Genomic DNA, 12344 nt, shown 5'->3' on the forward strand with positions numbered 1-12344 from the left:
ATGCACGTCAGTGGGAGAGGTCCACCCAAAAAAAGACCTTAGCTAGGCATAGTCCTGTGACTAGACCAATAGCGTGGGCTCCTACGATCCCCAATACAAAAGTTGCCCCACCCTACCGTCACCTCAATGCGTCAAACCCACCTAGGGTTGCGAGCCAGAATAGCCTAGTAGGCAACTAGACTAGAACCTTTAGTTTGAACACCCCCATCAAGTGCTATACTTGTGGGAAACCCAGTCATAAGTCCACTGAGTGTCATGGCAAGGCCTTATTCGTGGAGAAAGTTCATGAGGAAGAAGATGTCTAATTCAATCCTGAGTTTGACCCCATTTATGACCCAGAGATTGAATCTTTTGAAGAGGAACCATAAGAAGAGTTTGTGGAAGAGGATGTGTTGTTGCCTGATCAAGGCAAAGCACTCATCACGAGGCGAGTTTGTTAAGCTCTGAGGCAAGAAACAAATGATCGTTGGCTAAGAACTCACATATTTGAGTCTGCTTGCACCATTATTGGAAAAGTGTGTCAGTTAATCATAGACTCAGGTTGCTGTGAGAACATTATTTCTGTAGAAGCCATGACTAAGCTAGGTTTGAGTTGTAAGACTCATCCCTATCCATATCAGATGTTCTGGCTCTAAAAGAGCGTTGTTGTTCGTGTCGACCGACAATGCTTGGTCAAATTCTCAATTGGAAACACCTACTTCGATCAAGTCTGGTGCAATGTGCTCCCTATGGATGCGAGCCATCTTATTCTCGAAAGACCTTGGCAATATGATCGAAATATCATACATCATGGTAAGTCCAATGTCTATTCCTTCACTTTTGAGGGTAGAAAGATCAAGTTGCTTACTTCAAAAGATTTGCCTCCTTTGTCTTCCACTTCATCATCTGTGGTCCAATCTACCATTCCTGTTATGGTTCCTCCATCTCATGTTGTTACCCCCATTTCGCCTCATGAGTCCCTTAAGATTGTTGCATCTCAAATCAAGGGACCCAGTGTGTTCATTGTCAGACATGAACCTCAAGATTTATTAAAATCTCATGTTGTCACAAAGGATTTCCTAGCGAATCCTTTTCTCAAAGTTGGTAGTGATCCTATCATTGAAGTTAATGAGGAAATCATGGATGAACCCCCACCTATATTTGAGGATGTTCATGTGAGTGAATTCATTTCTGGCCCAATATTTGAGACGATGCATGAAGAGATGTCACCTCTAGAAGACCCATCCTACGTCAGTCTTGATGGCTTGGTCTTCGAGAAATTTTATGAACCCATGGACGTTATGATTTTGTCTCGAGTTGCATTTGACATGACTGTCGACATAAAAAAGGTGGATGTTAGTAATGAGAATCAATAAGAAATGTATGTCAATACGCGCTTAGATATCGAAACTCCTTCTATGGAGTTGAATTTAGAGTCTCATTTCAGTCGGGAAGCAATAGGTCTAGTCGACATTAACATTCCAAATCTTGTTTATGACCACTAGGGTTTAGTAGATGATGCTGATTTTGTCTCTTTGATAAATTCTGATAGTACATTTGGTATGTTGTTACTTTGTATTGCTTGTGACTTATCATATGATTTTCAAACTAATAGCGCAAAATTTATAATTTTGAATCACATACTATATAGTCAATTGTTATATATTTCTGACCCAAATTTTGGTATTATCTGCAGAATGTTGATGCAAGGTAAGGTAATTAAATATAATGTCTTAGATGCTTTTGAGATTCAATTTCATTGTTCTGCTTTGTATTTGTCTGAATTACATTTTATAGAGCATATTGCATTGCATTGCATTGCATCAAATATTTTTGTCATTCCAATATTAAATCTCTTGCCCTATTTACTTCTCTTCTATTTGCCTTGAAGAGTGTCTACGCTAATTACATTTTGAACTTATACAGGGATTATGGAGTTGTGTTTGAGCAGATATAGGCTCCGAGGATGAAGCATTTTGACTCAGAGGGGAATGATGCATAGCATCCTGAAGATCCGAGCTTTGAAGATGAATTGGATCCAAATCCAATCCAGGATGTGATTCAAGGCGGATCCAATCATGCAGGACTATCAGGGTCCAATTGGATCTCTACCAACCGAGACCCATTTTGATTATCATGTTTCAATTTTTGAGATATTTTACATCTTTCTTAGAGATTGTATTTTTATTATTTCGATTCCATTTTGGAACATGAGGAATCGCATTAAACATGTTTTTTTTTTGTAGGAGCCATATTCTACAGATCTGGATAGTTCTGGTACCCTGTAGGATCTTTTTGTGGTACTAGAGGATGTATAGGGTCTAAGGGTAGTTTTTTATTTTTTTTAGCAAATTCGCTTTTCTTTTGTGTTGGTGCAGGATCCAGTTCGTAGCCTATTTAGATCTGGATCATGATCTGTCTTCATGAGAGGGGGTCTTAGGTGGCGCCACCTTGGTGTTGTCCATCTTGGATCTTATTCAAATTTTGTTGACCATAGGAGGTCAAAAGTGGGTTGTTGGAGGTTTAATAGCTCTTGGCAAAAATGAGGCCTTGCACGCTCGTTTTTGGCGTAAGGCTTAGGAAGGCCCATGGCCTCTTTAATGTGGTTCTTCTCAAGCACCAAGGCCTTTAATTAGGCGAGGTCGACCTTGGCTATGAAGGGGGGATGCTTATCCTTCTTTGAAGATAATTCGTGGGATTTGGTTTTGGTTGGCTGGTTTTCTTGTGTGGAAGAAACTCTTGTGTGAGAGTGGTGTTCTTGTGAGAAAGACAGAGACGTGTGTTTCTTTGTGATTGTGGAAGTGAAACTCGTGTGTGGTTTTATTCGTGGTAGATGTCCTAAGCTCGTGTGTGGTGGCTGAGAGTTCACCTTCCGTTCGTAGTTTTTATTGTGGCATCGGTTGCTCCCCAACGATGGTCATTCCCAACTTCAAGTCGGATAATCACTGGTTCTTCATTTGCTTGTATACTTTGATCATATGAAACTTGTGTTGGTCGTTTCGTTTGCTTATAAGTGTGACCAGTTCATTATTCCTTTGTGAATGCATGATTAGATTGTTTTTATGTTAAAAAAAAATGGATTGTTTAACTTAGAAAATTCCTGAAATATTTGGTGTAGTTTGGAAGTCGTTGTTATAACTAAAACCTTAAAATGCTGTCTTGGTTTGTCAGAGATACCTTCAAAGAAATGATCGTATTGGCCTCGATACTGATCCTATTTGGTCGTTATTTAGCTTTCTGGAAAGCTAAAACAATTTTATAGAAGTTTTTAGTTGAACATTTTTTGATATTCGTTAATTTAAGTCTCTGAATCTGGCTGTCAAGATGTCAGACTGACAGAAGTCCATTATTTTATTTCTGTTATAGAACTTTTGAAATAGTGTTTGGTATTTTGCCTTTATCTGAAGATTCCTTACATGAAATTTATATTTTTTTGATTATGTGAAAATCTAAGATTTAAATCTACATCTTTCATGTTTGGAGATTTCATTGAATCATTGTCTTTGTGCTCAGAAAATATCAATTTTTGTTGTTAACGAATATTTGAATTTTTACTCCTGCAATAATATTTTTATATCATTCCAGATATTAAAAAATTTGTAGAGAGTTGTAGAAATATCAAAAAATTGAGATCTTTAGTGTTCTAGAAAGGTATGGATCTGACCTTCATTTTGTCAATTGTGAGTTTTTATAAACTTCAATGTTTGAAGGGTCAAAAATCCCTCGAACAGTCTATCTCTGGAATTCAATAATCTGTGTTGGACTTGTTTAGCAGTCCCAGTTTTGAGTCCGTGGAACGGACACTCCTACTTCGAATCTGGTGTTTCTAGATTTGTTGGAAAGCTGTGTGAGTCGCGCACGACTTCGAAAATCTGTTTCTCAGAGTTTTGTTCAGACTCTGCAATGTATAAGCTTCCGCGTGCATTTGGATCCTGGATTGTGGATTGGTGTGTACCGAGTCCACACCATATCATTGCATCAGTGTGTTTGGATGAAAGGTGTTTATTCATCTCCAAAAAAAATACAGATAAACTTGAACCCAGATAAGTAAAATGCATTTTTGGGGGTATTCTACAGTTAAAAAAGGCTACCAATGTTTTGATCCTCAAGTGAATTTTTTTTATAGCTCATGAGATGTACATTTCTTTGAGAATGAATGTTTTTTTTCATGAACCTGTTACCTCCTTTGATGAGATTCATCCACAGGGGGAGATTGGAATGGGACTCAAATTGGTTCTTCCCAATGTTCAAAACTGCGATGAAATTCATGTTGCTCCTCTTAGCCCAACCTCTACCACTCAAATTGAGTCAAATCAAAATGTTGTTGATGAACCAAACTCTAATGAACTGAATCCTAATGAAGTCATTGCTACTCTCACTAGAAGATTGACTCACATTTCCAAGCTACCTGAACATCTAAATGACTTCTACACCTATCTAGCTTCGTCCTCATCCACGCATTCCACTTCTCATTCTATCCAAATTTATGTCTCCTTTAAAGGCTTCTCGTCATCCTACATATCCTATGCTCTTAGTGTTTACTCTCATCATGAACCCAACACCTTTCAAAAATCCTACCTTGACCCAAAGTAGAGAAAAGCAATGGCAGAAGAAATATAGGCCTTAAAAAAATGATACTTGAAAAATAGTCTCTCGACCTGATAGGAAAAAACTAATAGGATGTCGATGGATTTATAAGATCAAGTATAATAGCAATGGCTCCATTGAAAGATATAAAGCAAGATTGGTTGCAAAAGGTTATACTCAAGTAGAAGGAATTGATTATAATGAAACCTATGCACCAATAGCTAAAATGAATTCTATAAGAATTCTAGTATCAATAGCTACAAATAAAAACTGAAAAATGTACCAATCTGATGTTAAAAATGCATTTCTTCACGAAGATCTAAAGGAAGAAATATATATGGAACTACCTTCAGGTTATCGTGTTCAAAATCATGAAAATATAGCTTGCAAACTAAAAAAGGCTCTTTATGGACTTAAGCAGTCTCCACAAGCTTGGTTTGCTAAGTTAAGTATGGCTCTGGTTGAAATGGGTTTTAAAATAAGTTCCGTTGATCATTTCATGTTTGTTTTTATTCAGCGATCAAAGACTGCTATCATTCTTATATATGTCGATGACATCATTATGACAGAAAACAATGAAGCCTTGATAGAGTAAGTGAAAAAGAGACTTCACCAAAAATTTGAGATCAAAGATCTGGGAACACTCAGATACTTTCTTGGTTTAGAAGTCGCCCATTCAAGCAAAGGAATTTTTATCTGCCAAAGAAAGTATATTCTTGATCTTCTGAAAGATACAGGGATGCTTGGCGGTAAGCCAATAAACACTATTGTTAACTCGAGTAGCAAATTAAGAAGAGAAGATGAAAAACAGGTGGCAAATATTAGTGAGTTCCAAAGGCTTGTTGGTCATCTTATTTACCTCAGAGTCACTATATAACCAGTTCATGCATGAACCTAAAGAACCACATCTTGAGGCAGTTTACAGAATCCTCATGTATCTAATTAAAAGAGACAACATGAAAGGGAATCTTGATGAAAAGAAATGACAACTTAAATGTTGTTGGGTATAATGATGCCGATTGGGTTAAAGACCCAAATGATAGGAAGTCTACATCTAGTGACTGTGTGTATATGGTATCTTGGCAGAGTAAGAAACAAAATATTGTTGCTTGATCAAGTGCTGAAGCCGGATACCGCTCTATGGCACTTAAAACCTGTGAACTAATATAAATCAAGTTTCTGCTATCTGATACAAGAATCAAGGTTGATGAACCCATGAACTTAAGGTATAATAATCAAGCCACCATCTATATTAGAGCTAATCCAATTTTTCATGAAGAGACAAAACACATTGAACTTGACTATCACTTTGTTCATGAAAAAATTCAAGCTTAAGTTATTAAAACTCTTCATGTCAAAAGTCAAGATCAGCTTGCCCACATATTTACTGAAGCCTTGGAAAAAAAAAACTTCATGATATTATAAGATTGATATCAGCCTACCAACTTCTGGGAGAGATTGTTGGTAGTTTGGGATATAATACAGTTTCCTTGGAAGAGGTTGCTATTATCGTATTCGTTCTACCAACCAAAGTTACCTTAGGTAATTTTGGTTGGTTGCGAGATTCATAACAATGAGACAAGATTGAGTGGTTTCTTACCGTGGATGCAGGCTATATGCCGAACCACGTTACTTTTTTGGTCTTCTTTATTTCTGAGCATGTGTAATCGTGTGAATCATATATCTTATTTTAACCTATATAATCTGCATTTGCAGGAAAAGGAGTCAAAACACAGAATCCAAGAACGGACTGCACGAATCACCACAGTAGTCATACAACTCTAAGAATCTTCAAACAAGCACACCATGGGAGACGAGGTTCACCAAAAGTACTGATGGATGCCATGAACGTTAAGAAGGTCCTGTATACCAGACTCTTGTATTCACGGATCCTCAAGTTTGAACTAGTCATTTACATTGTTAACAGCGGATTTAATGATGCTTATCAGCTTAAGAAGTGAAGAGCCAAACTAAGACAAATCCTACTGAAGACCCCTTGTATGCGTGCGTGCAAGTGTTTGGGGGGGGGGGGGGGGGAGAGCGGTGTCTGCTCCACAGAAAACAAACACAAAAAATTATGCATATCATAATACATATCATTTTTTTCAAAGAGCTAATTTATGGACAAGGGCATATTGTGCCTATACAAAATCAAATGGCAGCATAGTTTAGGATCCTTTACCACTACAATTCAGTCCTTTGCCTTTCACCTCCACATTAGATTTACATGCAAAAAATTTCTGCAACACAAATGCAGATAGCTGACACCAGATTAATATAGAGGAAGACCTTAATCTAATACCAAAAACCAGAAGTCAGCAATGCATATGCACATGCCGTCATCCAAATTCGTCCATAATTTCATGCAGCATTCATTCACCAATCAACTACCAATTCCACTTGTACAGGATAAAGTGTACAGAGTCTTCCATATTAGTGTAAATGCAAAAAGTGCCTGCTGCATACAAACCTGCAAACCTCGGAGCGTAGAAAGATGATCACTGAAATTTCCGAACCATAATGTAGCAGACTTACTAAGGTGATATCAAACTCGAGAAACTACAAACCTCAGAACACAGGCGACCTACATGGTAAAAGATCAAGAGAGAGCTCATCAACCAAGCTTTGTAATATGTACTTCTCAATTTCTAATGCTGTCTCGAATTCCTCATGTTCGAAGTCTGTCCATTTACCAAGTGGGGTGCTCATCTCCCACTCCACAAGCTCATCCAGAATTCTACCTGCCAAATTTCTATGGCTGGTGACCTCCTCATAAACTTCCTTGCTCAGTCTTTCTTGGCTTAAGGACATGGATAGTTTGCCTATTGCTCGGTACCCAGCTCTGCTATACCTACCAAATTTCAGAGCTAAGTATTCCATTATACTATCAAACACAAGTCTTCTCCTGTGGTACCCATCAGCTCTCATAAAATCAGAGGTGTAACTTTTTGAGTGTTTATCTACCATGGACTCTAACTTTTCAAACAGAAGGGGATCTGCAAAGTGGGGATGATCAGAACCAAGTATAGCAATGTTCTCAACTGTTAGTTCTATGACAGATAAAACTCTCCTAACATAGTCAAGCTCCAGTTCATCATGGGTAGCAGACGCATCTTCAGTCAGACTTCCAATTGAATCTACTTCAACGCTGCATGTCAGAGGATAATCAATGTCGATTCTCTCTCTCCCCGAATTACTGTTGTTCCATGAGGTTGCTGAATCAATCAGCTCCATATCAACATCAGATTGCTGTGCCTTCCCCGGGGAACAATCAGTGGAGGACAGGTGCAGCTGCCTAGCTGAAAAGGAGAAGTATTGAGGAAACATTAATAAGAAGATAAATTCCATTAAATGAATTAAAGCTAGCTCTTAGCACCAGCATGCTACTTAAAATCCATCTTGACTAAACCCGACATTCACAAAGCTTTAAATGCAAAATGTGCAGAAATGATGACAGGAAAATCAAGTTCATTGTAACATTTCTCTCATTTCTCTTCCCTGTTAAAGCTTGTTATCGCTGAGAAGAAAAGGTAACAGTTAACCTTATAACATGGATGAAATGGGACTCAAAGTGATGTTGGAAAAGGGCCACACAAATTTGTTCTTTCATGCACAGAGGTATGGCCAGATACTAAGATGCTACTTATCTTTTCAGTTAAATGGTTGATTCTGAAACTCCATGCAGCTACTGTATCATTACTTTCATTATATAAAGCTCAAAAATCAATTTGGTATTTGTATCAACCTCACACCATGCAAACCAAACATGAAAACCAATGGCCAAGACACAAAGCCCGTACTTAGCTTGAAACTGAGAACAAACGCACTACTATAGAACAAGCACATCAAGTGACGGAAGATTGTCTGATTAAAATAAGATGAAAATGAAAACAAAATAAGGGTGTTGTATCTTCGCACATCAAAAGCTGAAACATCTGATTATTTGTTCCAAAGAATTCAAAATTAAGATAAAAATCCATTTCTTCAGAAAAGAGGAGATAAGGAGAATCCCTGTATATGCAAATAATTGTAGCCTGCAAATTATTCAATTAAGGAATTCAAAAGAGCAAAATGTCATGCACAAAAAAATTCACTAAGAGAACGGAACATTTTATACCTAGGCAACCATCAAAGCTCTCAGATGAAAAGCAGCTTTCATTGTAGAAGGATGCATCAAGAATTGACACCGGGCTCGGATGAGCAGAATCATTTAGAAATCGAAATCTGGAAGCCTTCGTTTTTGCATCTGATCCCATTGAGCTATCATCACCATTTTTGTTTTCACATGGAGACCCCCTAAATGCTTGTCCGTTGCCAACACGGCCCTGTGTTACCTCCTGGAGATGGAAAAGCATTTTGATGCCAACAACTTTATCACTATAAGATCTTACTGCCTGACTAGAATGATTGTTAATCATATCAGTGGTGCTCTCCTACACTATACATACATATATATGTATATGTATATATGAAATATCATTTAAATGGAAAATATGGGAATTAAGAAATTCATCAATCATATGCATGAGAAGATAAAGTGAAATAACCTGAGGACTTTGGGCCTCATTGATCATTCCATCAGAAGTTGAAGAGCATTCAGTTTCCGCAAGATAACCATGTAAACCATCACCATCAGCAAACCCTATAAATGAATCCTTTTGAAGTTCATCAGATGCAGATCTCTTGGCAGTCAAGGCAGATATAAGGTCATGAAGTATCAAAATAGCAGTTTTTTCTTGAGCTTCCAAAGGAGCTTCGGATTGCCCCACGGAACAATTTTTTGACAGAAGTTTCTTTGACAACTCGATCCCATCACTGCAGGTCAGTTCTTTTAACTTCTGTTCTAAAAGGGCACTTAAAGAATCTCCTCGGAGTTCTTTTGATTCATGAGATGTCAACTTTCTGCTATTTACATTGGAGAATCTCTTCTTCTGTTGAAAACTACTGCGTGACTTGCCACAGGGATCATTCAGTGGGTTAGTGGCACCACAAACAAACTCAACTTGATCATTTTTCCTGCCTTGTGAAAATGGAGACACGGTTGAAGGTTTCACAGATGAAGTGAATGTAAAGGAGACAATATTTGGATTTTTACTATTAGTATCCATGCTTCGTCCAACGTGAACAGGAAATCCATGCTCATAACATGCATGTTTTGCACGCTGCATCTTGCCAGTGTTCTGATTCAAAGGATGATTTTTGGAAGTCATACTTTTGCTGCTAGCAATCAAAAGTTCCCCTTTCCTTTCATTAGGATGGGCAGCAGAACCCATAATTCCAGTGTGAGAATTACCACTCATTGATCTTTTTCTGCGATGCAACGCATTTGCTCTTGATAATGGATCATCAGTTTTGTCAAAACTGTACATTTTAACTTCTTTGTCCTTCAATACATCTTTCCACTGGTTGAGATCATTCGCATACACCTTACCTTGGGTATGGTTGCTCAGGTTTCTGCTCAAAACAGCACTCTCCTTTGCAGCCTCACAAGATGAGCATCGCCTACTGTACTTATTACACAATTTCTCATTTTCGTATACTCTACCCTTGCTCGACAAAACCTGATGTTGTTTCTGGTTATTCAGCTTAAGTCCATTCGGTGGTGAACTGGTGTTAACATATTTTTGCTCAAACTTAAGAGTGTTACACTTTTTATCTGGGATATCCTGTTCATGCTCTTTGCGGTCAAAAGGCTTCCGGACACCCATGATCTCAACAATTTCTGTCATCCTTTGTACATTGGGCTTAAGCCTCTCTTCATTCTTCCCAACACCAGACTTCCCATGTACCAAATTTCTAGAGTTCCCTTTTTCCTGCTCAGGGGAAGGTACTGGAGAGTTGAGTTTCTTCTCACTAGAATCTCCAGTATCACCAATATTAGCATCTGAATAAGAGGAAGAAAACTCTACGGTCTCTTGGTCATCAACAGTAGCCCTCAAACTCTCAAAGCCATCACTCAAGCAGTCTGTGTATCTCACTTCTCTAGCTGCCATGTCTTCACAAGCTAACAGAGGTTTCATGGAAGAGCAAGGAAGAGCACATTTTGCTCTGCTAGTGGCTAGCAACCCAGGTTCTAAAATTTTGGTAGCAGCTTCCATTAACCGAGAGGCATTTTTACTATAGAGAATGCCAGAGCTTTTAACCGGAGACATGAGCTTCTGATGATGCCGCCGTGAGCGGGAGACCACACTTTTGAATGGAAACTGCTCCTTTTTAGACTTGATAACTGGCCGCCTCTCGAAAATCCCGGTTTTCTGTAACTTCTGAGGTCTACATTCCACCAATTTCTTCCCAAATTTTGGGCACTGATCCTCATCAAGTGATTCAGATGCCTTTCTCTGTATGTTTTGCTGTTGTGATTCTAGTGAAGTGGGTTCTGAAGAATCTCTCGCAGGCATCGAGTCCAAACCCATGAGTCGGGCAATAATGCCCGGAGATCGTACTCCACTGCGCTTATTATCAGTAACTGTTGAAGAACAGCTGCCATCACCTTCAGATTTTTTCATGTTGGGGAATCCGCCTCTGTTCTCATCAGCAATCTATTGATCAAAACAATGGTTCAGTAAATGAAGAAATAACTGGGAAAGCAGACCAACATTTAAACAAATGGTGATAAAAACAAACATGGATGAAGGTACAAACCAGAAGCAGCTTAGCCATAGGAAGCTTGTCGTCGCCAAATTTCTTAGATGCTTTCTTGGGTCGCGCTGGAATACAAAAAATTCAATCAGCACAACTTGATGACTCACAGCATTCAATGTTCAGGAATAAAATTCAACAGCAACAATGATTGCAATCCTTTCTGGGCTTTACAAGCATAAAAAGGGAAAGGAACTATTTAATGATTTGAAATAGTACTGTTACAAGAAAAGATTCAAATGAATGGCATTTACTAGAAGTATCTTCACCAAAAAGGGAAAAAATGCAGAATAATAGCAATCCATTGAATAATGTTCTAGAACAACTTAATCATGAAAAGTCAGGAACTACAAGAAAATGACCAAAAAAATAGTAAACTATAAAAAATTCCATCTGCTTGTTATATGGAAAAGAAAAAGCAATTGATTATACTAGTAGAAAAAAGGAAACAAGTTATATTCAAAACATTGGTCATACATAAAACCAGTATTAACTAAAAAAATGAATCATATGAATAAAATCTTAACATTTCTTCAAAAAACCATCTTCCAAAGTAAACAAGAAGTTACCCACTAATACTTGTTCCATAGCTAATCATCCAATAAAAACCAATAATGAAAACTCATCACCGAGCACTTGAATCTGAATAAGATTCCACTAATAAAATGAACATTTACACTAAGTAAAAAACTACAAGAAAATAAAAAACAAATGAAAACCAGCAAAGAGAGAGAGAGAGATCCAAAGAAAGAAGAAGAAGAAGAAGAAGAAGAAGAAGAAGAAGAAGATAAACCCATTAAGTCATGAAAAATAGAATGTGTACCTCCAAGAAGGAATCTGTTAGAGAAGAGTTTCTTCCGAGCAAACTTCCTGTTCCAGTCAAAGAGTTGAAAGAATATACCGACGCAGCCACCTGGCTTCGGCCGTGGTTTCTCTGCCACAGTCAAACTCGAAAGCATCTTTCCCGGCGTCTCACCCATTTCAAAACCTCCACCCAACTTCCCTTTTCTTCTCTTTCTCTCTTTTACAGCTAAAAAATAAAGTTTTGAGCAAAAGGGTATCCTTTAAACGACCCAAAACTCTCCAAGAGCAAGGCCAGATTCCTTCATAAAAAACCTGAAGATGTGGTTGCATTCAAT

At 38.0% G+C, this 12344-nt stretch overlaps 1 protein-coding gene across 1 annotated transcript; it reads right to left on the bottom strand.

The window, feature by feature from the left end:
• Nucleotides 1-7134: 7134 nt before the first annotated feature.
• Nucleotides 7135-11273, bottom strand: LOC149831949 (uncharacterized). The gene is made up of 3 exons (XM_090013120.1): nucleotides 9114-11273; nucleotides 8684-8903; nucleotides 7135-7865 (listed from the first exon to the last, which is right to left on the bottom strand). Exons 1-3 carry the CDS (start codon nucleotides 11070-11072, stop codon nucleotides 7135-7137), a joined length of 2910 nt encoding a protein of 969 aa, XP_089869246.1. The 5' UTR covers nucleotides 11073-11273.
• Between the last annotated feature and the right edge of the window lie 1071 nt (nucleotides 11274-12344).

Source organism: Nuphar pumila, chromosome 7, assembly GCF_984573655.1.
Source record: "Nuphar pumila chromosome 7, dmNupPumi1.hap1.1, whole genome shotgun sequence".
Classification (NCBI taxonomy): Eukaryota; Viridiplantae; Streptophyta; class Magnoliopsida; order Nymphaeales; family Nymphaeaceae; genus Nuphar; species Nuphar pumila.

Excerpts from the sequence above, each read along its gene's own strand:
- LOC149831949 (XM_090013120.1), bottom strand. The coding sequence starts at position 11,072 with ATGAAAAAATCTGAAGGTGATGGCAGCTGTTCTTCAACAGTTACTGAT. Across the intron at positions 8,904-9,113 it reads ATGAGGCCCAAAGTCCTCAG|GAGGTAACACAGGGCCGTGT; the intron begins GTTATTTCACTT and ends TTCCATCTCCAG. Across the intron at positions 7,866-8,683 it reads GAGCTTTGATGGTTGCCTAG|CTAGGCAGCTGCACCTGTCC; the intron begins GTATAAAATGTT and ends TCTCCTTTTCAG.